General features: G+C 39.0%; 3 protein-coding genes and 2 pseudogenes across 3 annotated transcripts; 4 read left to right on the top strand and 1 right to left on the bottom strand.

Annotated features, from left to right (window-relative positions):
• Positions 1 to 4,135: 4,135 nt before the first annotated feature.
• LOC104417640 lies at positions 4,136 to 9,676 on the top strand (annotated as a pseudogene).
• Positions 9,677 to 11,465: 1,789 nt separating this feature from the next.
• Positions 11,466 to 12,045, top strand: LOC104417639 (pathogenesis-related protein PR-4). Its single transcript, XM_010028881.2, has 2 exons — positions 11,466 to 11,726; positions 11,881 to 12,045. The coding sequence occupies exons 1-2, from the start codon at positions 11,466 to 11,468 to the stop codon at positions 12,043 to 12,045; spliced, it is 426 nt and encodes a 141-aa protein (XP_010027183.2).
• A 686-nt stretch (positions 12,046 to 12,731) lies between these two features.
• On the top strand, positions 12,732 to 17,438 carry LOC104417638 (wound-induced protein WIN1). Its single transcript, XM_010028880.3, is given in 4 exon segments — positions 12,732 to 12,736; positions 16,944 to 17,044; positions 17,047 to 17,171; positions 17,274 to 17,438. Coding segments are annotated over 4 exon segments (396 nt in total).
• Positions 17,439 to 19,303: 1,865 nt separating this feature from the next.
• LOC104415427 (probable prefoldin subunit 4) lies at positions 19,304 to 21,423 on the top strand. The gene is made up of 3 exons (XM_010026710.3): positions 19,304 to 19,434; positions 19,528 to 19,638; positions 20,920 to 21,423. The coding sequence occupies exons 1-3, from the start codon at positions 19,426 to 19,428 to the stop codon at positions 21,178 to 21,180; spliced, it is 381 nt and encodes a 126-aa protein (XP_010025012.1). The 5' UTR covers positions 19,304 to 19,425; the 3' UTR covers positions 21,181 to 21,423.
• A 592-nt stretch (positions 21,424 to 22,015) lies between these two features.
• Positions 22,016 to 23,641, bottom strand: LOC104415426 (annotated as a pseudogene).
• Positions 23,642 to 26,407: the final 2,766 nt, after the last annotated feature.

Raw genomic sequence — 26,407 nt, 5'->3', positions numbered from 1 at the left:
AAGCACATGCAAAATGCAACCATCTCAAAAGTTCTCTAAAGTACATTTACCGCATGAAGATCGCAATAATAATAGCAACAATAAGTGGTTTTAATTAGCAAACGTAATAATCTCCTCCCTTGAAAATTACTTCCATCTTTTATATCATGTGAAAATAAATGTTGATGTCCATTATAATATGATGCAATGGGAATGTTTTGTTCTTTTCCACGAAATAGAAGAGTCCTTTCCTGATAAAACATTTGATCTTTCAACATTAAAGTTATTATTATTTTGAATGTTTTTCCTCGAATATTCATTGATTTGTGATGGGCTAGTTTTATGATTAGATGACATAAAAATAATAATGTCGGAAAAATGCGAAAATATCTTATTTTATTACTGTTTCGCTGGTTTTAGATCCCACAACAAAATATCTTTCACTAAGTGTTATATTTTGATTTTTATTAAAGGAGACTTGGGTTCTGTGTTAACTTTAGATAGAGAGGGTCAAATGCAAACGAGACTATATTATATAATCCCAAATCTAAAGAGGTCACTTAATACACTTAACACCAACTTAATACCAACGATAATCAATGTCAAAATCTAATTAATGGTGTCATCTAAACTCACTTCAACATAATAATGAAAGCTTGTTAAAATTAAAGAAATTTATACAATATCGAAAATGATTCTACAACACTGGATATGAACAAAAGCGTCCGGAAAGCATTACCATCTAATAAGTTCAAGGATACAAGGTTAGAATCTAATTGACGACGCTAGACAATAAGAATAACACCTAGTAGACATTGTTCCTAGATGGATATGAGAACATAACGTTGGAATCTAATCAACGACGCTAGACAGTGGTAACAAAACCTAATACACACTACTCCTAGATGAGTACAAGGACACAATATTATAATCTAATCGATGACGCTAGATAGTGGTAGCAACACCTAGCAGACACCGCTCCTAGATGAGTATGAGAACACAACATTGGAATCTAATTGATGATGATGGACAATGGGTTAGCACTAAAATCTAATTAACAATATTGTTCGGGATGTAAAGGCTTGCTAGAATTGAATCTATGATGGGAATATTAAACTACAACTAAGCTAGACTAAGCAGGGATAAAAGTAAGATAAAGTACTTTTATATGCTGTTCGGGAGGGGGAGGGAGGGTTCCTCTATTGGATTGCCTACGGCATTTATAGGTTAATTTGGTAACTATCAATGGCCGGTTGCTTCCTCCTCAACAGTCGCTTCACATTCTATGCTAAACCGCTTTATCCACATATGGTTACTTTTTGACTTGTTCAACAATACTCGCATGGTTTGCCCAACAAGTATTAACTACTCTTCTTGAGTTTGGCACCCTTTTAACCATTCCCACATAAATTTGCCGTTAATGTTATGTCTTCAACAGCGTCTCGTGGCTTCGACATGTGGCAACCAACTGCTTCATCATAAAATTATGTATCTTCACTTGTAGGTCCATCGAAATCTAGCCTAAGGATTCTCAAAATCCTTGGCTAACCTTCATTTTTATGATCATTATGGGTTGGACCGATGTAAATCACAGTCTACATGTGGTCACAAGGGTGATTTTAAGGTTTCTACCCTCATGACCAGCATGTGATTTCTAAGGTATTTTTGAGTGTCAAAAATTACTTTTTACAATGTATGTTTTTTTTTTTTTAAAAACTTTATTCTGATGTGCCGCTTGGTGAGCACCACATCGTCGCCACGTGTCTTAAAAAGTAATAAAATAAGATATTTTCGCATTTTCCATTAGTCTAATTGGATGGAGTTGACGGATTTTAGATTGAACCAATTTAATAAGTTTTAGAACTTAATTATACTTTTGAAAGTTTTAAAACTTAATTGCACTTTTATGACAAGTTTTGGGACTTCTAGTACATTTATTTCAAAAATAAAAAAGGAAGATCATAAGTAGAAGATAAAACTAGAGTTGCCCCCACTTGAAAACCCCAAACCCGAACACGAAGACAAGTGAAGAGGGACTACAAGTGGGTTGGGCTTTAGACCTATTAAAAACCCACATTTTTATCGGATTTTATTAAAATCAATACCAACTCAATTAAAAAAATTTAGCTAACTCATATATGACGCAACCTATCATAAATGGGTTTATGATGGGCCTTTAACCCAGTTTGACACCTCTAATGGATAATGACATGGGTTAATACTTGAATTTTTCTTCACTGTTCAATGTAACCATTGAACTTTTCTTGTTCAACATAATTCTAACTTTCTAGATGCAATCAATATAGTCCTTCCGCTAAAAGTTCCAACATTGTCAACCGACGAGACCATTGTTTTTGTTAACTTGACTTTAGATTTACCGTGTAGGTATTCACTTGGCTCATATGTGTATAGCTCTCTCATAATTTCGTTGATAAGTGTATTGATCCTCCTGTTAGTAGCATACACATGATAGAAAATGTTTCTATTTTGAAATGACCCGAGCAAATTCGTGCATTAAAAGTTGCAAACTGACCTTATTTTACTGCTTGATGATCATCCTAAAGGCGCTCGTAATGAAAATCTTAACAATGGTCTATCCTGTGCAACATGCTATATTTGCTGCCCAGAATCAATTTTCCATTGTTCAATCTTGCAGCAACACAAGAAATTTGAGCTAAACTTCAGTTGACTCCCTGATCGTCTTTAAAAATACTGAGGGGCTGGTGGTGCAGACACTGACACGGTTAAGCTCGTCTGCAATTCCATCCGGAGGCGATGATTGTCTGGAGTACAATCAAGCTACAACGGACAAAAACCCTAGGGTGCTTTGTTTGACATGTAACCAACCAACGAGCGCAAACAGCTGGAGTATCCAGATTATTTAACTTGTTTTATGTCGTCGTGCTATTTCCACGAGTTTGTCGTATCAGTGCAGCCACTGCATTTCCAATCATTGTGATCAGCACGATGATATCTAAGGAAAATGTGTCCAGGTCAAGATGAAGTCATCGAGATATAATCGCATGGTTGGTGAGAATTCTTTCAAGAAGTCAACCATTTGGGAGTTTCTGAAGATCTCTCTCTCTCTCTCTCTCTCTCTCTCTCCCCTCTCGTGCTCTATATATATTAATTCTCCTCTTGAACAACGATTTCACAGAATAACACATAAAAAACATCACATGATATGGGTAGGCTTATTAGCATTTTAATGATTTTTGTTAAATTATATCTCGAGTTTGAGCGTTTACAAAACGCGATTCGCTTGGATAAAATTTTTATTATTTGATCGTGAAGATATTTTTCCGATAAAGATAATATTCATGATTTTTGTTAAATTATATCTCGAATTTGAGCGTTTGCAAAACACGATTCGCTTGGATAAAATTTGTATTATTTGATCATAACGATATTTTTCCGATTAAATAATATTCAAGATTACGCACAAGAAAAGAAATTTGAATTTTTTTTTTCTGGGTCTTGAATGTCTTGAGTTAACAGAAGGAGATTTCGTTAGACTCCATGAAGGATTACAAAAGAGGAAATAAAATAAAATAAAAAAAGGGAGCAAAGTTTCTTCATATATATCTACGGAAGCCTGCAGAAGCTGAAAGATGTTATCTTCGTGGCACACACAATATAAAAACTACGAAAGAAAGAAAGTGGTCTCCTCTACATGTCCACGATCCGTGAGATTTCTGAAGCCGCAAGTCCTTGAAGCCACGCGAAGCTTGGAAAAGGAACGTGAAGACCTACATACGTGGACCAAAGACGAACACTGAAGTTCCTGATTTTGGTGACGTTGAAGTTTTTGATTTTGGCGTACGTAGAGCGTTTCTGTTGTAAGTTTGAACGCGTGGTGATTTGTGCAGTGAGTTTATGTCCAAGTGAGTTATTTATTTATGAACACTTTGGGTTTGTGGTTAAATTTAGGTGCGGAAAACACTCGAGCTTATAAACAATTGTAAACTCTGATTCTTCAATTATAGTGGATTATTTGCCGCTAGCTCTTCTCGTGGACGTAGGTACCGATATTCGTGACGTAGGTACCAATATTCGAATTGAATCACGTAAATTTCTGATGTCCTTATTATTTCGCATTTATTTCTTTAGTAATTTCGCGTTGACGTAAATTAAAAAATCTTATCGTTTCCGCGTATTAATATTCCTGGTTTTTGTCGTGGCCGCTGTTCTTGCTCATAGCGCTTCCAATGTCTTGGCAACTTACAATGACTACAATCCCGAGCAGAACGGGTGGGACTCGAATGCGGTCCACGCTTATTGTTCGACTTGGGACACGAATGAGCCTTGCATGGCGCAAGGAGTTGTTATAGATAAAGCCAAATATTTGTTTTTAGGGGCTTTTTTGTCTTTTCTATTAGATTTCCTTTTAGGTTAAAAAAGTGGTACATATATATTAGCAATGGCAAAACCCTAGCCGTCAAGGCACGCTGAAAATGAAATAGAGAGGCAAGAAAAAGAGAGAAGAAAAGTGAGTTTTTTTTTTTCTTGATGAGAGTTCTCAATCTCTTTGCGCCCGATCTTGAGAGAAGATCGTCGTTGTATTCCAACTTTTTCGAAGTCTAGTGGATTCGCAAAGTGCCTCTGCGAGGAGACGTAGCCCAAGTTTGGGTGAACCGATAACAAATTTTCTAGCGTGTTCATCGATTACGCTCTTTTATTACTATATTATGTACAGTGAATTGTTTGCGACCACTATTTTCTAGAATCGACGTGCGATTTCGGAACAAGCGGTATCGAGCCTAGGTTGGCTAATCGAGAACATCGAGGTTTTTCGATGACGTTCGATTGAAAGCAAACAGGATGGCGAAGATAAAATCAGAATCGATAAGTTCAATGGAGAGGATTTCGGATGGTGGAAATTACAAATAGAGGATTATCTTTATCAAAAAGATCTCAATGCACCACTTGAGGGTTGGAAACCCGAGATGGCGAAAGTGGATCCGACAGCAGAAGCTAGATGGAAAATTCTTGATCGAAAGGCGTTAGGTGCGATTCGTCTAGGGTTGACGAAAAAGACGGGGTATCACATCGAGAAAGCAAAACTGCAAAAAAGCCATGGATATTCTAACGAATATTTTTGAGAAGCCATCCACATCAAATCAGGTATTTTCTGAAGAAATTGGTTAATATGAAGTTATCGATAGAGGTTCTGTGGTAGAGCATATTAATAGTTTCACGCAGTCACGGGTCAATTGGAATCCGCAGGCATAAATTTAGATATGAAACTTCAAGCTTTATTATTTTTATGTTCTCTTCCGAGCTACAATACCGCGGTGCGGAATTTCGAGCACCATGAAGGATGATTTAACTCTTGATGATGCTGTGAGTAGTATCATGGATGAAGAGATGCGAAGGAAAGTCTCAGGTGGAGATAATTTTTCTGCATCTACATCTTCAACGGCACTTGCAGTGGAGAACCGTGGAAGAAGTAAAAGTAGAGGAAATTTCAGTGGTCGTGGCAGATCACAATCAAGGGATAAGAGACAGGTTGCAAAAGATGAGTGTCGGTTTTGTCACAAAACCGAACACCAGAGGTTTCAGTGTGAAGCCTACAAAAAGAAGCAGCAAGATGAGAATCAAGGTGCTAATGTAGTTAGCGATAAATCTTTACTAGATAACTTGTGTTTGTCTACAGGGTTTGACTTGACAACAGATAAATGGTTTATTGATTCTAGCGCTTCTTTTCATTGCACCTCGCAAAGAGACATATTTGATGATTATGCTAATGGAGATTTTGGACAAGTGGTTGTGGAAACGGCCACATGTGTCCAATTGTTGGGAAAGGAACCGTGGCTTTGTGAGCATCTCGGTGGAGGACGTCTAGTTTTGCGTGAAACTAGGCATATTCCGGAATTAAAGAAAAATATGATTTCAACCAGTAAACTTGACCAAGAAGGTTTGGTAATAACCTTTGACTGCGGAGAGTGGAAGATAACCTCAGGGGTAAGAGTAGTAGCAAAGGGAAAGCGTACGGGTACACTTTACCTTCTCCAAGGAGACAATATCGCTGATATGGTTGCAACTACAATGGCTACAGGTAATTTATCTACTCTTTGGCATTATCGTTTAGGACATCTTGGTGAAAAAGGTGTAAAGCAATTACACTCGAGAAAATTACTTCCAGGTCTACAAAAAGTTGAGTTAGATTTTTGTGAGAGTTGCATTTATGGAAAACAAAAGGCTGTTAGTTTTCAATTGAATGGGCGACAAAATAAAGGCCAGAAGCTAGAGTTGGTTCATACTGATGTATGGGGACCTGCTCAAGAACTCTCTTATGGTGGTAAGAGATATTTTGTCACATTCATCGATGATGCAACAAGAAAGACTTGGGTCTATGCTCTTAAAGAAAAATTAGAAGTATTCGGGATGTTCGAATGTGGAAGACCATGGTAGAAAAAGAAACGGGTTATCGATTAAAGCTTTGAAATCTGATAATGGTGGTGAATACACAAGTAAAGAATTTGCAAATTATTTGAGCCGAGAAGGCATACACGGGCTAAAAACTGTTCCTAGAACTCCTCAAGAGAACGGTGTAGCTGAAAGAATGAACAAAACTATTCTAGAACGTGCGAGATGCATGAGACTACACGCGGGTCTCCCGCTACACTTATGGGCCGCTACAATTGATGCAGCTGTTTATCTTATCAACAGAAGTCCATCTAGTGCGTTGGATGGAGAAATACCACAAGAGCGATGGTCAGGTAAGAAGATTAATTATTCACATCTAAAGGTGTTTGGTTGTATTGCATATGCTTTAATTGACAGGGAGGATAGAAAAAAGCTTGATGCTAAGTCCCAGAAGTGCGTCTTTATCGGATACGGTGGCGACGAGTATGGCTATAGACTTTGGGATTATGAGAATAACAAAGTCATCCGCAGTCGCAATGTGGTATTCCATGAAGAAAAGATGTACAAGGATCGTCAGACAGAGACAGAGCATGAGAAGGTAGTACAACCAGAGTATGTTGAATTAGACATAATGCCCGTGAAGATGTTTCCAGTAGATCAAAGTTCACCTGAAAGAGAGGTTCAAGATGAGCCTATTATCAGTGAAGAGGTAGTTCAAGAAGAACGTAGTGATTCGGAGCAAAACGAATGACCCCGAAGTACCTGTCTTAAGAAGATCTACACGTGTGAGAAAGCCAAAGGTAATTTTTTGATCCATCAGCTAATACTTTACGAGCCATGTCTTATATACGATTCGGGGAATCGGAGACTTATGATGAGGTAAAGGCAGACACGTCTCACTTGCAGTGGGAGTGTGCTATGAAAGACGAGATGAACTCGTTACTTCATAACAAAACTTGGGAGTTTACCAAGTTGCCCACAGGTAAAAAAGCTTTATTAAACAAATGGGTGTACAGGGTTAAGAATGAAGCAGATGGTAGTATTAGATACAAGGCGAGACTTGTAGTCAAGGGCTTTTCTCAAAAAGAAGGGATCGACTACTCCGAGATATTTTCACCTGTAGTGAAAATGACATCAATTAGAGTTCTGCTAAGTATAGTTGCAGTGGAGGATCTTCATCTTGAGCAGTTAGACGTAAAAATAGCGTTTTTACATGGTGACTTAGATGAAGAATTATACATGGCACAACCTAAGGGTTTTGAAGTTAAAGGTAAGGAGCACATGGTATGTCGCTTGAAAAAAAGCTTGTATGGCTTGAAACAAGCTCCACGGCAATGGTACCTAAAATTTGATGGTTTCATGCAAGAAAAAGGATTTGCACACCGTGAGTCTGATCACTGTGTTTATTTTCGCAAATATGATGATGGTGATATTGTGTATCTATCTTTATATGTGGATGACATGCTTGTGGCTAGTTCCAATATGAAGAGAATCGTAGAAGTGAAGAAGATGTTATCATCACAGTTTGCTATGAAAGACTTGGGAGAGGCCAAGAATATTTTAGGCAAGACAGGGAAAATAAGAAATTATGGTTGTCGTAGGAAGACTATGTGAACAAGGTGTTAAAGAGATTTAACATGGACAAGGCAAAACCGGTTGCAAATCCTCTAGCGAGTCACTTCAAACTTTCCAAGGATATGTGTCCAAACACTCAACTTTTGAAAGATGAGATGGCGGTAGTTCCATATGCATCAACAGTGGGGAGTTTGACGTATGCCATGGTGAGCACGAGACCAGACATTGCACAAGCAGTGGGAGTTGTGAGTCAATATATGCAGAACCCAGGCAGAGAGCATTGGAATGCAATTAAATGGATATTGAGATATCTAGCAGGTACTTCCAATTACTCACTTTGTTATGGTGGTACATCTCTAGAGTTGCAGGGTTATGTAGATGCAGGTCATTCGGGTGATCGAGATAGTGGTAAGAGTAGCATTGGATATGTCTTTACAGTTGCAGGTACAGCAGTGAGTTGGGTATCTCAACTACAAAAGATAATGACTTTATCGACGACGGAGGCAGAATATGTAGCGATTGAAGCCTCCAAGGAAATCATGTGGTTACAAGATTATATGGAGGAGTTACATCGAAAAACAAACAATCGATATCTTGTGGAGTGATAGTCAAAGTGCAGTGCACTTAGCAAAGAATGTAGCTTATCACTCAAGAACTAGACATATCAAGAAGCGTTATCACTTTATCAGGTCAGCATTGAAAGATAATGAATTAAAGTTACAAAAGATTGATGGCTCGAAGAATCCAGCTGACATGATGACCAAGGTAGTAGACAAAGAGAAGCATATTTTCTGTACTACTACCATTGATATTACTCCATGTTGACTGATGAGGAGTATCACAGAGGCACAAGTTTTTCAACTACTATTTTTTGAAGAAGATAAATGCAAAGTTGCTTGGTGCTTGGGTATATTTGTCTTCAAGTGGGAGATTGTTATAGATAAAGCCAAATATTTGTTTTTAGGGGCTTTTTTGTCTTTTCTATTAGATTTCCTTTTAGGTTAAAAGTGGTACCTATATATTAGTGATGACAAAACCCTAACCGTCAAGACACTGAAAAATGAAATAGAGAGGCAAGAAAAAGAGAGAAGAAAAAAGTGAGTTTTTCTTGATGAGAGTTCTCAATCTCTTTGTGCCCGATCTTGAGAGAAGATCGTTGTTGTATTCCAACTTTTCGAAGTCTAGTGGATTCGCGAGTGCCTCTGCGCGGAGACGTAGCTCAAGTTTGGGTGAACTTCGATAACAAATTTTCTGGCGTGTTCATCTGATTCTGCTCTTTTATTACTATATTCTGTCCGGTGAATTGTTTGCGAGCACTATTTTTTCTGGAATCGACGTGCGATTTCGTAACAGGGAGTATGGTTGGACCGCCTTCTGTGGCCCGGTCGGGCCTTGCGGGCAGGCCTCTTGCGGCCAGTGCTTAAGGGTAAGAACTAAGAAGCCTTAAAGATGCACGGGGATGATGCAATCATTTGCCCGTCTATAACTACGATCCAAGCGTTTGATCCATATATGCAGTCCTAGAATTCTAGAAAGATATTTAACAGACCTTTTAGGTTAAAGATTTATTCATTTGGCATGGCGCAGGTGACCAACACAAGGACCGGAGCTCAGGCGACAGTGAGGATCATCGACCGGTGCAGCAACGGAGGGTTGGATTTGGACACTGGCGTGTTCCAAAGTTTGGACACGGACGGAAGTGGCTAACGCTCAGGGCCATCTTATCGGAGACTATCAGTTCATCAGTTGCTAAGAGCACTCGCAAAGTGCAACCATTTCGAGAGTTCTCCATAATGTGTGTACCGCATGGAGATCATAATGATAATAATGACAATAAGTGCTTTCAATAGGCAAAACCTGCTGCTAATCTCTTCCCTTGAAAAATATTTCCATTTTTTATACCAGAAGATGTTGATGTTGCTTATGATATGATCCTATGGGAATATCTTGGGAATATTTTGTTCTTTCCCACGAAATAGACAGACGAGTCCCTTTCCTCTTATCATATTTGATCTTGGACAGTAAAATAAAATTATTTGGACTCCTTTTTCCTAAAATAGTCATTAATTTGCGAGGGGCAAGCCTTATGATCAGATGAGATGACAAAACAACAGGATGCCTTTGTCAGTACCATGACATTTTCTATAGGACTTTAGATGGAAAATTACACGAAAGATCCATGAATTTTGATCCAATGTAAATTATGATTTCTTAATTTTTAATTTATTCAATGTGATTACTAAATAATTTGTATTCCATGAACTATACGAAAATATTCAATGCCATTCTTCTTTTAATTCAAATTAACGAAATCTGCTGATGTGGCTTCTAATCAATTATGTTCAAACGGTGAATATTATACATGGATTTTCCATATAAGTTATTCACCTCAAATCATGAAAATAATAGTCCATGTTATCAAATAACGTTAGACACGTTAATGCCTAATTTATTTTGCCTTGTCTAGAGAAGATAAATAATATGATGGATATTTTGACTTTCAACTCAGTATATAATAATTCATGTCATTAAAATAACATCTATTTTGCTGTCTAAGCAAAGGAAAGGACTACATTGTAGAATTTTCTTGTTCAATCGAATTTTTAAACTTTCCAAATTCAATCGATGTAGCCCACCGCTAAAATTCGCAACATTGTTAGCGGATGTGGCTATAGTTTTTGTTAACTTGACATTAGATTTACCACGTAGGCATCCACGTGGCTTACATGTGTATTGCTCTCAATGTACCTGTGAGTAGCATACACATGATAGAAAATGTTTCTGTTTTCAAATCACATGGGAAAAGTAGTGTATTAAAATCTGCAAACTGACCCAATTTAATTGCTTAGCGATTATCTGAAGCGCTCATTGAGAAAAATCTCAACATCGATCTATTTGGTAGAACATGCTATATTTTCCCAGAACCAAGTGTTCATAGCTCAATGTTGCAGCAACACAAGAAGTACGAGCTAAACATGTCGATTGCTAAAAAGACTTGGAGGCTACTTTTGCAGGGCTACTGGTGCAGACATTGACCCGGTTGAGCTCGTATGCAACTTCATGCTGCAGCGATGATTGTCAATCCTAATGATCTTCGAAAGAATTTGTCTATATGAGCATTGTCTGGAGTACCATCCGGCTACGATGGACAAATACCTAGGATGCTTTGTTTGGCTAAGTAAACAACCAATGAGCGGAAACTACTGGAGTATCCGGAGCACTTAATTTGTTTCATGTCTTGGTGCTATTTGCACGTGCACTTTTGAATGTCGTTATCGCATCAATTTAGCCAATGGAGTTCCGATCATTGTGATCAGCACGATAATATCGAAGAAAATGTATCCAGGTCAAGATAAAGACATAGACATATTTTCATACGGCTGCTTCGAATTCTTTCAAGAGGTCAACTATTTGGTAGTTTCTGAAGAGTTCTCTCTCTCTCTCTCTCTCTCTCTCTCTCTCTCTCTCTCTCGTCCCCTATTTATCAACCCTTCTCCTGAACAAAGATCTCAAACAAGAACACAACAGAAACATCAGAAGATATGGGGAGGTTCATCAGCATTTTCATGATAGTTTTGGTCTCTGTCAAGGCCGCTGCTCTTGCTCAGAGCGCTTCCAATGTCCTGGCAACTTACAATGACTACAATCCCGAGCAGAACCACTGGGACTTAAACGCGGTCCATGCTTTTTGCTCGACTTGGGATGCGAGCATGCCCCTCGCGTGGCGCGAGGAATACGGTTGGACCGCCTTCTGTGGCCCGGTTGGGCCTCACGGAGAGGCCTCTTGTGGCCAGTGCTTAAGCGTAAGAACTAGGAAGCCTTAAAGATCCACCGGGATGATGCAATCATTTGCACATCTGTAACTTCGATCCAAGTGTCTGATGCATATATTAGTATTCTAGAAAACCATATTTAACGGACTTTTTAAGCATAGATATATGTCTTCGGCATGCACAGGTGACCAACACGAGGACCGGAGCTCAGGCGACAGTGAGGATCATCGACCAGTGCAGCAATGGAGGATTGGACCTGGACGCCGGTGTGTTTCAAGCGTTGGACACCGACGGAAGTGGCAACGCTCAAGACCATCTTATCGTGGACTATCAGTTTGTCACTTGCTAAAAGCACATGCAAAATGCAACCATCTCAAAAGTTCTTTATAGTATGTGTACCGCATGAAGATCGCAATGATAATAACACCAATAAGTGCTTTTAATCAGCAAAACCTACCACTAATCTCTTTCCTTGAAAAATGCCTCGATCTTTTATATCACGTGGAAAATAATTGTTGATGCGGTTATGATATGATGCCATGGGAATATCTTGGGAATATTTTGTTCTTTTCCACGAAATACATGGTCCTTTTTTCAGTAAAACGTTTGATCTTTCGACATCAAAACTAAAATTACTTGGATTTCGTTTTCCTCGAATTGTAATTAATTTGTGATGGGCCAGCTTTATGATCGGATGACATAAAAACAAGATACCAGAGAAACCGGTTATTACCGAGGGCTTCGATTCAGTTCGTTAGGAAATTGTTACTAGAGAAATTGATCATCGCTAGATTGCAAATTAACAAATCTTACCCATTCGTTGAAAACTAGTTAATTATCTATGTGTAGCAACATTTGGTGTAAAATATACGACACGGTACACTTAAATATAATTAGTTATGACGATGGATTGATTCCTCAAAGAGTCGAAGACCACTTATACGTCTCATCATTTATAATGATCTCTCGTGCTCATTCTTCTTGTTGATTCCCTCCCCTACTCTTCAATACACTTTATTTTTATAAAGAGATAACATGAGGTAATCCTCAAACTTTTCTTCAATGTTGAATGTAGCGATTGAACTTTTCGCATTTAATTTAACCCTTGTATTTTCCAAGTCCAATCAATGCAGTCCTTCCGCTAAAAATTCCATTATCATTAGCTCACGTGGCCATAATTTTTGTTAACTTGATGTTAAGTTTACCATGTTGACATGAGAAAATTAGTTTATAGCTGCAAATTGACCGTATTTGATTGCCTAGCATTTATTTAAAGGGCTCATCGATTATAATCTTAACATTGATCTATTTCGAAGAACATCCGATATTTGTTGCCCAGAACCAAATTTTTCATAGCTCGATGTGGCAGCAACACAAGAAGATTGAGCCTAAACACTCGATTTTAAAAAGACTAGAAGTCTAGTGGTACTGAATTGACCCAGTTAAGCTTGTATGCAATTTTATGCGGGCGCGATGATTGTCAATCCTAATGAACTTCGAAAGAATTTGTCTATATGAGCATCGTCTGGCGTACAATCCGGCTACAATGGACGAAACCCTAGTCTGCTATGTTTGGCAAGTAACCTCCCAACGAGCGGAAACAACTGGAATATCCAGAGCACTTAACTTGTTTCATGTCGTTGTGTTTGCACGTTCACTTTTGAATGTCGTTATCGTATCAGTGTAGCCACTGGAGTTCCAATCATCGTGATCAGGTCGATAATATCTTAGGAAAATGTATCCAGTCAAGTTAAAGACATAAACGTATTAAAGTGGTTAAAGATAAGGCTCTAACCTTCTCGAATGTTGAAGATAACCCAAGAAACAGGAGATTTCAACGTAGCTGGGGGATAGACCCCTACATCTTTTCTTTTACTCTAGCACATCCGTAATTTTTCCAGATTGGAGTGGTGGTGCAGGAGGGTCTGCTTTCGATGCTAGCCTTGATTCCTGCTGGTAGTCTCGTCCTTTCCATTTGGGTAATGACATTTTGTTTGGTTTTAGCTTGGGTTGCCATTGTTTGGCCAATTGGTCGCCTTCTTTTGTTTGGTCCGTCTTTTCAATGTGGCCGTAGTTGTGCGGCTTATCCACATTTTGTGCCTTGTTGGCTTCCCTTTTCTTCTCCCTTCGGCGTCCTTCCACTCACTATGCCTCATTATGAGTGTATGTTTTGGTGCCGTTTTTGTTGTAAATATTTATTAGCTTAATATGATTACCTTTTATCAATAAATAAATAAAAAAGACATAGACGTATTCATATGGGTGCTGAGAATTCTTTCAAGAAGTCAACTTTCTGATAGTTTCTGAGGAGCTCTCTCTCTCTCTCTCTCTCTCTCTCTCTCTCGTGTCCCGTGTACCAACCCTCCTCTTGAACGACGACCTTACAGAAGAACGCATAAAAAACATCACATGATATGGGGAGGCATATTAGCATTTTCATGATAGTTTTAGCTTCTGTCACGGCCGCTGCTCTTGCTCAAAGCGCATCCCATGTCAGGGCAACGTACAATTACTACAATTCCGAGCAGAACGAACGGGTGGGACTTGAACGCCAACCACACTTTTTGCTCAACGTGGGATGCGAATAAGCCCCTCGCCTGGCGCAAGAAGGACGGTTGGACCGCCTTTTGTGGCCCTATCAGGCGTCACGAGCAGGCCTCTTGCGGCCGGTGGTTAAGGGTAAGACTAAGTACCCTTAAAAAATGCACGAGGATGATGTAACCATATGCACATTTGTAAACTTGGATCCAAACCATTGGGATTCGCACCCTTTGTAAACTTGGATCCAAGTGATGTAGAAAGAGTAGAAATATCCAAAAAAAATATACATCCATATACATATAACCTAGGAACGGTGTGGGCCATCTTACTGTGACCTATCAGTTTGTCACTTGCTAGAAACGCATGTGAAATACAAGAAGTGTATAGTATGTGTACGTGATGAAGATCATAACAGCAACAATAACAATAATTACAAGAGCTCTTAATGAGCAAAACCGATTCCTAATCTTCATTTAGCAAGACCAAACGTGTCGTTGATTTTGTCCTGCGTTCCTTAGTAAAAAATTGGAATAAATGCCACAACTCATTGGTGGAAATGTGGAATAATCTCAAAAGAATCTTTTGTAAAAGTCAACAGCTTAATAGAAACATTAGAAAATTTCTTCAATTTTCTTTAAACTGTGTGACCTCGCCCGAAAATATACATTTCACAATATTGGGCTTTTTTTAAAGCTATACTTCGAATGCAAGAAATATAAATAGTGAACAACTTCTTAAAACTGTGCGACCTCGCCCGAAAATATACATTTCACAATATTGGGCTTTTTTGAAACTATACTTCGAATGCAAGAAATATAAATAGTGAACAACACTAGGTTAAGTTGTTTTTTTTTTTTTCCAAATAGACGGTGCAAAATATCAAATTTTGAGACTAGAGAGTCTCATAATAGATTTAAAAATCGAAGATGCATTGTGCAATTGAGACAACGTTTACAATGGTTTTCACGACAGCTCCAATAATTTTCTCAATTAGTTGTTAAGAGCGCGTTTGTTAATGATTTTGTCCCAATGAACAATTTTTTATCAAAAATGGTTTTTTTTTATTTCTATTTCCGGAAACAATTTCTGACTATAAAAATGTGATTGGTAATTGCACCAAATTTCTATTTTTGGGATAGAAATACATTTGGTAGTATTATATAATTTTGTCGTTTCTTTTAATTTTTTAATATTTTTATTATAACTTTTCTTTTCTTTTAATTTTTTTCTTTTTTTTCTCTCCTTCCTCCTTTATGGCTAGTCGCCAACCACAACAAGGCGGGCCCGGCGACCAGCTGGGCAAGGTCCAACGAGCTCATCGAGCCTCGCTAGGCCAGGGCGAGGGCCAGCAAGCTCGCCAAAGCCTCTCCAACGAGGTATGTGGTCCTCGTCGGCCAATCGCCGGCCATAGCCGAGGCCGACGACCCACCAAAAGGAAGAAGAATGAAAGGAAAGAGAAAATCTAAGAAAAGAGAAGAGAAAAGAAGAAAAAAGAAAAAATGTTCCCAGAAACAATAAGTTACTTTTTTCTACTCCTTATTTCTTTTCCAAAACTATTCCAAAGAACAAAAACTTTACCAAACACATTTCTATTCTTTTTTCATTCATTGGAGCAAAAGAAGAGAAATAGTTGTTCCAGAAAATAGAAATAGTTTTTACCAAACATGCCCTAATTTACTATTATTATTGTCATTTTAAATGTTCAATCATTGTGTCATTTATTATCATACTTCTTTGGATGAAAAATCAATCTTGTCTAGGGAAAAAATAATTTCCCTTAAATATATTGGTAGGTTCTAAGTCTTGAAACTGTACAGATAATTCAACCCTGTCCAACACCTGTGCTAGCTCGCAAGAGAGACATAATTCATGATTTAAAAAGATAAGAGGATTTTGATAGATTGGTTTTTCACCTACGGATGGAAGGTATAGCTAGATTGATTCGCCGAATTGATGTTTAATTATGGTCTAGTTACACATTTGATAATCAATTTTATGAATTAGTTTTAGTATGTGTTATACACCATGCAATCTCACACAAATAAAAATAAGACATGTTGGAATTAACCCACATCCATTCATGAAAATATAGTGGAGACTTGACATGAAAATGTATCATCAAGAATAGAGAAAATGAAATGGCTGTAGGATTCATAGCTCAATGTTGCAGTAACACAAGAAGTTTTGAGCTAACCTTACTGACTCGCTTAACGATCTTAAAAATACTTAGAAAGTGGTGGTGCTGACATTGGCACCGTTAAGCTCGGATGCAATTTCATGCAGGGGCGATGATAGTCAGTCCTAATGGACTGGGAAAGAATCTTTTCATATGAGGATAGTCTGGAGTACAATACAGCTACAATGGACAAAAACCTTGGTGTGCCTTGTTTTGGCTACGCAACCAATAGATTGCTTAGTTTGTTTCATGCCATGGTGCTACTTGCGCATATGCTTGTGAATGTCCTTATTGTTTCGGTTTAACCTGGATCTCCCATCAACATTCATAGCACGATAATACCGAAGGCAACGGCATCCAGTCGAGATAAATGCATAGACATATGTTCATGTTTACCGCTCAGGAGCTCTCTCTCTCTCTCTCTCTCGTCCCCTATAAATCAAACCTCCTCTTGAAGCACAATCTTACACAAGAACACATCAGAAAAACATCATATGACATGGGGAGGCTTATCGGCACTTTCATGGTAGTTTCAGTTTCTGCCATGGCGCCGCTCTTGCTCATAGCGCTTCCAATGTCAAGGCAACGTACCATTACTACTACCCCGAGCAGAGCGGCTGGGACTTGAACCCCAACGTGCTTATTGCTCGACCTGGGATGCGAATAAGCCCCTTGCATGGCGCAAGAAGTACGGCTGGACCTCTTTCTACGGCCCAGTCGGGCCTCGCGGGCAGGCCTCTTGCGGCCGGTGCTTAAGGGTAAGAACTAAGGACCCCTAAAGATGCACGAGGATGATGCAATCATATGCGCACTTCGTAGCAAACTGCTTACGTAAAGGTTCATGTCTTTGGCATGCACAGGTGACCAACACGAGGACCGGAGCTCAGGCAACCGCGAGGATCATCGACCAGTGCAGCAACGGAGGGTTGGATCTGGATGCGGGCGTTTTTCGCAGGTTGGACACCGACGGGAATGGCAACGCTTAGGGCCATCTTGTTGTGAACTATCGGTTTGTCGCTTGCTGAAAGCTCATGCAGAACCCAACCATTTCAAGAGTTCTTGCAATCTGTGTACCGCATGATGATGATGATGAGGGCGGCGCTAGATCCACCCCTTCATTGGCTTATCTACTCCCTTAAAATGACTAGACAACTGAAACCGCGAGTTCCACCGTCCCGGCAGCCCCACTTCTTTCAAGTTCAACGATTTCATTCACACCCTCCGAGTCTCCCTCACTTTTGTCTAGTCAATAGAATCAGATTCAAGTTTAACAGCTTCCTTAATCCGTACTTCGTCCAAATTTCAAACTTTGTCTCTCTCTCTCTCTCCCCCCCTCCCCCCCCCCATTGGAAACAATGCACGGCTGAAGCAAGAAGATGCAGCAGCATCAGCCGCCATAGCTCAGAAGCTGAGAGCTCTCCAGTCCCAGTTTCTCTCTAATCACCATGGCCACACGTAAGTTAAAGCGAAGAAGCCGAGCAACAGGATGACGAGGGTGATGCTGGCGACGCTCGGCCCTACTGCTCGTGACCACGTACCACGTCCCGACAGGGTGATCATGCCAAGGATGACAAGGATGGCGAGCATCGAAGAAGCGGGGGCTCCGGGGACCGTGGAACTCGCGGCCACGGCTTGGGTTGTTTTGTCATTTTAACTGTCAATGGCGCAGACGAAGCCAATCGACGGGTGGACTTAGTGCCAGTAATACAAATAAAAACAAGTACTTTTGATCAACAAAACCTAAAATAGTGTTCCTTTGCTTTTTCTGCCATGAATTCGGAGAAAATATTAAGTAGATGGTATTGTTAATTTAGCAATAAGATACTTCATTTAACACACGACACGTGTCTATCGAATCACACATGTAAAGAACTTTTCATATGACTAAGCTCTTTTGATAAAATCACAAGTTTTGTTGACACTATAGTGTTTTCCTAATCAAAACGAGTGAAAGCTTCCATTGGAATAAATATTGCAGCTCATTTTGTGGAAGCATAGAGCAATCTTGGAAAATATAGTTTTGGGTTTGTTTTCGGATTGTCAGAGGTTATGAAAAGCAAAGGACGCTGGTGGATGTGTTTGTTTTCGGATAAATTTCATTATAATGAAAATGTTTTTGAGAAATTATATTTTGGAATTTTTTTTATTGTCAAGTTAAAGAATTTATTTTCCTAACTTTATGTAAGTTTATTTCTTTTGGCTGTAAATAATTGTCATTAACAGATGATTTTTAGCAAGCTAAATTTGTGAAGATTCAGAAAATTAAATTGTGGAAAATTCTTCATTTAAATAAACACACCTAGGGTGTTTTCTTAAAAAATTTAAAATTCTGAGAGTATAAAGTGTAGTCTAAATTGAAAAGTCGAAGATACATAGTTTTGTTAATCGGAGGACAATAATATTCATGATTTTCCAATAATTTTCTCCATTTAATTGCTAAATGACTCGTCGTTGGCATTTTTAATTTTCAAGTTGTTTGTTCAATCATTTTTTTTCATTTGTTATCACGTTTCTTTAAAATGAAAAACCTATCTCCGTAAGATAAAAATTCAAATCCATTATAAAAGGGGACTAGCAAGTGCTAAATCGTGGAAATGTGCAAATAATCTAATCCTATCCAAACCCTTTTGAGGGTTATGTCACGAGGAAAATATAATTAATGATTCAAATATAAAAATATTTTGATGGGTTCATTTTTCACCTATCAATCTAAATTATAAACAAAACTAACACAAGATCAATGGTTACTTACAATCCATCACATATCCAATAATAATCTTATGAATTAGTGTTATCATATTTTATGTAACTTGCAATCTCACCCAAATATCAATTAAACATGTAAGGATTAAAAAAAAATTCCAATAGAGAGCACAATTAAAAAAAATAAGAAAAGAAAAGGAAATGGGACTTCAAAAGTATGAAAGGAAACCAATCCCTCTCTGCTGAAGCCCTAAACACCTTGAGGAGAAGCCCTGTTTTTTCTACTGCAATTGCCCCCATCGATCCACCATGCAACAGGTAAAAATCGTCTTCCAAGCTAAATCGATCGATTTCGAAACCCTAGAATTTGAATTCTTCCTAACGATGCTCGGAAACTTTTGATTCATGGAGAGCGGGGGATCGGAGACGGAGGTCACCTGGGAGGACCAGCAGAACATCAACAGGTTCTCCAAGCTCAACAACCGGTTCCACGAGCTCGAGGACGAGATCAGGATCGCCAAGGTACCGCCTTTTTCCCGTGCCGTCGATGAAGAAAGCTGGTCTTCAGTCGATCTTTCGTCTGTCTGTTTTTCTGTTGATGGGTTAGATGGGTTGCTCCAATTTTTTTCGTTGGATGTTATTCTCCTTCGGTTGAGATGATTTGCTGCTGAAAATTGGCGGTGGTTGTTGTTGATCGGGGGTTAATCTTTTAGTAGAAATCGAAAGTAAGCTGATAGTGTTGCTGGGGTTGGATTCGATGCTCCAGTTAAGTCTGCGTTCTTTGTTTCTTGATGAGCTTTTTGTCAGCTTCAGCTTAGCAAAATCCGGCATTAGAAATTGTTATATCGTTGAAGACGGGATTCAAAAAGCGGCTTTCTTGAAGTAGAGTGTGAAATATCTGTTTTTGGGATTTTGGACGAGATTAAAACCTGTTACTCATGGGATTGGGTAATTAATGGGGGAGCATTTTTTATGAATCTTTTGTTATACGATGAAAATGCTTGACCAAGAAGCTGGTTTTGATGATTTCTGTGTGAGTTCTGCTTAGCCTCTACCTGTTTACAGCAATGTGCGATAAGTGGTTTTTTGGTAGGCCCTTGGGAAATGGAATTGGCAAATCCTTATATTTGGAACACTCCAAAATTTTGGGATTCAAATTTTTAAGGGCCTTCATCTTTTATCCACATTTGGTAGAAGGTTGAGTGAGTGAGCATATTTGACATCTGACCTTTTCATGCACTGGGGTTAGTGAACTGATTATGCTGTTTGCTAATGACTTTTTATTTTCTTTGGCAAATAAATTAACTAGCAAATCTGAGAGATGGATGGATGTCTTATTAGAGAATGGTAGTATGTACACATTTGATGGCATTACTGGATGAACGGGAGTTCTGATTTCATGTCTTTGAACTTACGATACAAACAGATCCGTAACATATTAAGAATTTGGGATATTTCTATGCTGGTTAAAATCATGCTGCAGTCATGGAAGCATATCGATCTATCTTCTATGACCAGCCAATGGATATTTCCATGATGCTACTTTCTGGTGAACTTGTGGGTGCTTGAGTTTGTGGCTTCTCGCAAGTGTTTACTTTTCTTGCTCTCTAGTATTTACTTGGCTTCTTCAGAACACCTATTTTGGGAAAGAGGCTTATGAGTTCTCTTTTTCCTTTCTGTGAGCTGATTTAGATCTAACCATGTGCTAGAAGGATTGAAGAAGTTACAACTGACTCTTCTCACCCCGTATCCATCTAGCCCATATCACCTGCTTATCTCCTCTCAATACTCAACTTTTTTCAGGAAACAAACGACAATCTTGAGGACGCGAGCAATGAGTTAATTCTTACTGATGAGGAGGTAGTGCGCTTCCAGATAGGGGAGGTTTTTGCTCACGTGCCAAAGGATGAAGTGGAGAGCCGAATCGAAGATATGAAAGAAGTAACTACGAAAAACTTGGAGAAATTGGAAGAGGAGAAAGATTCTGTGCTTGCGCAGATGGCCGAGTTGAAGAAGATTTTGTATGGGAAGTTCAGGGATTCCATCAATTTGGAAGAGGATTAACGTAGCCGTAATGCTGGTTTCTTTTGGTTTCTGTTGATTGAATCATTTCTCATTAGTCTTGCCGGCTTTAGGAAATTTAGAATGCCTGCTGTAAGATCAATACAATTGCCTGGTCTGTGATCTGCCAGCTGCTATTATGGTTTTTATGTTCTTAAGGCTTACTTGGTCCCCTTCCTGATTACAATCACCTGAATTTGTCATTCTACCTTTTAATCTAAAGCTGCGGCATTAGACTGTTTTCTATATTTCTGGGCTTTCCTCTTTCTTGCGAATGTTATTCCCCCTAATCTTTCTTTCCAAACGCATACTCCGACAGTTATGTAGCGTCGCAATGTGCAGCATAGGAGTATCAAGCTCGATACGAAATTAAATTGGTACTGTAGTTGTAGTTTTTGAACGACATATTTCCTTTAAAGAAACAAATCAGCAAGGTGGGAAGTGAGGAGAGGATTAAGACACGACTCATGAACGTGCGATGAGAGAGTTCATTGAATGATTCGTGTGGGCTTCACCCTGTCACAGTTCAAGCCTTTCAATTTCGATCATGTTTGTTTTGAATTAACAAAAGAAAGAAACGAAGTGCTTTTTTCAATCAGAGCATTTCCTTATAGCAAAATTTTCAAGATCTTAGTAGCTGGAATAGAACCAATTTTCTAAATCGGAGCATTTCGATACAGCAAAATTTTCAAGATCTTAGTAGCTGTAACAGAACCATCTTCACACGCCGCACCCTTTTCACATGTAGAAAAGGCAGGAAAGAACTTTTGATGGTTAACGGATGAAGGGGCACTCATGAGGCACTTCAAATATCCGACAGAAGGATATGCAAGCAGTCTTCTAACATTCAGGACTATCATAATTAAACCATGACAAGTATTGAAACATCTATTCAAAGGCGTAAATTTCCAAATGTTCAAGTATTGAGAGAGATAGGAATTACAAATATCTACAGCATTTTAGATGAAAAGCGAAAGAATGGTTGATTCAAAGAAAGGATTTGAGGAAGGTGTCACTCAAGACATAGCCCGACCCTCTTCAAATATGCAATCGGTCCTTCATATTGAACTTGACCAAGACCTGTACTTCTGGCAATATAAGCTGGTTCTGAATTGTGGTGGCCAAGAGATGTAATATATGGACATTAGCTGAGACGATGAAAAGCCAAGTACGGTCGCCAACTTCGGCACTGTTCCCAGCTTGCAAGGTCTTCAGCTTGCATTTACCGCAGCAGGCAAGAAGAATGTCTGACCAGAGAGAGAAAGAGAGAAGGATGCACTGTCTCAGCACAATCGAAACAATAGAAGTCATGGCTAAACTGAATGATCCGACCAAGGTCATCTACTCTCGCCACTCGGGGCAAATTATCCCCAAATTCGAGTCAATGCTAAACCAAAACACAATAGTCATTTCGCAGGATGAACCATATACCAACTAAAGCAATCCAATGAACCTAAACCAAAGTTTCCCAACTACATTCTAGCAGCAATGAAGCCTGTCCTCTTCTCTTCTCTTCTCTTCACTTCTCAAAGCATGACCATATATCCAATCAAGATCCATCAACGGATCAGATCCAAAAAATTACCTACACCCACTTTCAAAATCCAAGCTACTCAAATCGACAACCCGTGTGAAGAAACCTCATATAATCTATCAGAAAAAAGGAGCAAGAACACACTACTAAAAACGAAGGACACCTCCAACTTCCAACACCAAAAAGATACCAACTTTACTAAACCTTCCAATTCCGAAATTCCCCATCCGAATCACAAACAAAGCTTCACGTCCGAGAATAAGAAGTGGGTCTCAATGACTGGTTGCTAACAACGGAGAAGAGCCCGCTCTCTTCTTCATCCACATACAAATCCTCCGAATTCCTGAACACGGCATGCAATCCGACCACGACCGCCCCAATCGCCAGCGAGATCAAGACGTTCAACCCCACCCCGGTCAAGACCAGCGCGACTGCGGTCACCACGCTCAGCCCCGCGAGCACGACCCTGTCGTCGAAGCTGCGGCCAAGCACCACGAGGGGCTGGTCGACTGAGAAGTAGAGGCCGTACCAAGCGAAGAGGGCGGCGGTGAGGACGATGAGCGCGATCGGGTGCCACAGGAGGCTGAGGAAGAGGACGAAGAGCGTCAAGACCGCGTAGTTCAGGCGGAAGTGGCTGACGTTCTTGGCCACGCGGGAGGCGGCGTCGGCGAGGCTGTAGGGGAGGGAGAAGGAGGAGAGGTCGAGGAACTCCCGCCAGGGGCGGCGCGTGGGGAAGGCGGTGGTGGCCCGCGACGTGTAGAAGAGCGCGGCGGACGGCCTGGCGGAGGTGGCGGAGGAGGCGGGGAGGCGGTGGTCGTCGTCGTGGCGGTGCCGTAGTTGGGGACCGCCGGCGGCTTCATCGTCGACGGAAGAGAGAGAGAGAAGAGAGAGGAGAAGAAGGGAACGCAGTTGACAGATCTAAAGAGAGAGGGAAACATGGAGAGGAAAGTTGTTCTTTTTGCTATTTTTAACTTTTTTTTGTAGATTAAAAATTATAATAATTTTATTAATTGATTGATATAATAAGTAATTTTTGTATTCCATTTCGACCCCTTTTTCGTATAAAAGAATTGAAATGAATAATTATATAGAGATTGGATCCAACCCATGAACGTGACGGCTATTAACTATTTTTGCTTGCAATTGGAGCAAAGAGCAACCTGTGGACTGTGGGGAAAGCATCTGTTCACACACATTACTTAAAAAAATCATGACTTTTCCGCTAATTTCTCCTCGAAATTCTAAGAAGCCGTCGACATCCAATGAAATCTTAATTGAGCGATCGAAATATCTCAATCATAACATCGGAAAGTTAGATAAGTTTGATTGACATAACGAAACTTGTCGATATCCTAAACCCATAATCTTTTTTCAAAATTGGCTGGTTTTAGAATTTTCGAAAGAGCTATATAAAATAATAAAGAATATTCGAGCCAAATTAATGAAAACAAGCATATAATTGAGGAGGAAAAGAAATGAATGAAAGAGAGAAATAGTGGTGTGAAATACAAAGGGTGACAAGTTTTTGCGAGTAGTTAGCTAAAACTACGTCTTGGAATTTGTCTAAGGGATCTGGCTTTGTGTAAAAACCATCAGATCGAAGTGGAGAAGCCTCCTTCATGTCAAAAACGAGTTTGGCTCTCCATATTAAAGCTTTGCTTGCTTCTCCTCATTCTTTTTTGTGATATATATTTCAACCATAATCTACATCTAGAATTTGATAAAAAGATGCTGGACGTGACCTATTTTGTAGATTTTAATTTCAGTTGATGCATCATGAGTTCAAAATTCAATCTTCTACTTTGATTTTACAGACTCCACAATGATTTCACTCTTTAAAAAGCAATTTTCACAGACTTGATTGTATAATAAGTTTAAACAAAATCATTCATACAAAACTACACCTACACTAGAAAATTTTTAAGCTGCACTAATGAGCCGTACAAATAGGACCCTATGAAACAAAACTAGGAAAGCCAGTACCATCCCAATCAAGATCTAATTTTTGCTGAAATCATTATACCATATCAATTTTGTGCCAGCTGAATTTGAATAGTCTTGGGTAAATGTCACGGCCCAATATATTGATGCGTTCCAAAAGAGTCATGGCCTATTCATGAGCAAGTGACCCTACAACTCAATATATTAATGCGTTCTGAAAGGGTCATGGACCTATCCATGAGCAAGTGACCCTACAACTTTCTAAAGTGAAGGGGTTTTCTTTAAGGTGTTCTAGAATATTCCTATAAAAGGGGTAATGTGGTAATTATACATTTACGTAATGATTGCAGGAGATTTAAATTCTACCGTTAGATCAAAGATGAGATTTACAGTTATAATTAATCTTGTACTTATATATATAAGGGATTCATTCCCTTAAATCAAAGATGAGATTTACGGTTATAATTAGTCATGTACTTTTATATATATATAAAAGAGATTCCTTCCCCTAAATCATAGAGGAGATTTATGTCATGATTAGTCATGATTAGTCTTATAAAGAGGAGATATATGATTAATCATATAACTCCATCCCCTAAATTATATTATCTCATTCACAAGCCAAAATACACTAACGAACTTCTTTATCTTTTCTCTCTTGTATCCTTGTGAGTCAAGTACAAATAAGGTTGACTTGGGAAAAATGCTAAGACCATAGAGGTTCTAGATCAATATATTGGGAGAAATTAAAACCGTACAAGTTAAAAAACGCTACATCGATCAATTGACCCATAACATACACATGCATATATCCGAGTCATTGTTAAACCAAATCACAAAGTCATTTTGCAGGATCAACCTTATTCTCCAACCGAAGCAATCCAACAAATCTAAATCAAAGTTTCCCAACCACATCCTACCAGCAATGAAGCCTGTCCTCTTCTCTTCTCAAAGCATGAATCCCATCAAGATCCATCTACGAAACAGCATAGATACAAAAAATTACCTACACCCACTCTCAAAATCCAAGCCCTCAAATCAACAACCCGTGTGAAGAAACCTCATAAAGCCTAACAGGAACAATTGAATAATATATATTTTCTTAATTTATATATAATAATTATATATAAATTGGAATGGACACCTGAACGTTAGGGCTATTAACTATTTTTGCTTGCAATCGGAGCAAAGAGAAACCTCTCCAATGTGGACTTTCGGGAAAGAATTTTTTCACGTATCTGAAAAAATCTTTTTTTCCGCTAGATTCTCCTTAAAATTCTGAGAAACATCAACTCTGATAAAATCTTAATCGAGTGATCGAAATATAAGAAGAAATTAGATAGATGTGATCGGCACAATGATATTATCGGGTAAAGATACCGTTAATATTCAAAACACAGCAGTCTTAGAGCTTCTGAAAGAGCTACGTAAAACAATAAAGGATGCTCGTGCTAAATTAATTGAAAAAAGCATATAATGGAGAGAGAGCAAAAGTTGTGTAAATATTTTGCGAGTACTTTGCTAAAATTGGGTCTTGGAATTAGTCTCGAGGATCTAGCTTTGTGCAAAAACCATCATATCCTAGTGAAGTAGCCTCGTTTGTGTCAAAACCGAGTTTGGCTCTCAATGTTAAAGCTTTACTTGCTGCTGCTTCTTCTTCTTGTTTTTTATGACATATGTTTCGACCATAATCTACATTTTAGAATTGACAAATCAAGATGCATAAACTCCACACATTCAGAGACTAAGAATCAT

Source organism: Eucalyptus grandis, chromosome 8, assembly GCF_016545825.1.
Source record: "Eucalyptus grandis isolate ANBG69807.140 chromosome 8, ASM1654582v1, whole genome shotgun sequence".
Classification (NCBI taxonomy): domain Eukaryota; kingdom Viridiplantae; phylum Streptophyta; class Magnoliopsida; order Myrtales; family Myrtaceae; genus Eucalyptus; species Eucalyptus grandis.
The sequence above is the reverse complement of the archived record's forward strand: the minus strand, read 5'-3'. Positions and strand labels throughout refer to the sequence as shown.

Excerpts from the sequence above, each read along its gene's own strand:
- LOC104417639 (XM_010028881.2), top strand. The coding sequence starts at position 11,466 with ATGGGGAGGTTCATCAGCATTTTCATGATAGTTTTGGTCTCTGTCAAG. Across the intron at positions 11,727-11,880 it reads CTTGTGGCCAGTGCTTAAGC|GTGACCAACACGAGGACCGG; the intron begins GTAAGAACTAGG and ends CGGCATGCACAG.
- LOC104415427 (XM_010026710.3), top strand. Across the intron at positions 19,639-20,919 it reads ACGAGATCAGGATCGCCAAG|GAAACAAACGACAATCTTGA; the intron begins GTACCGCCTTTT and ends AACTTTTTTCAG.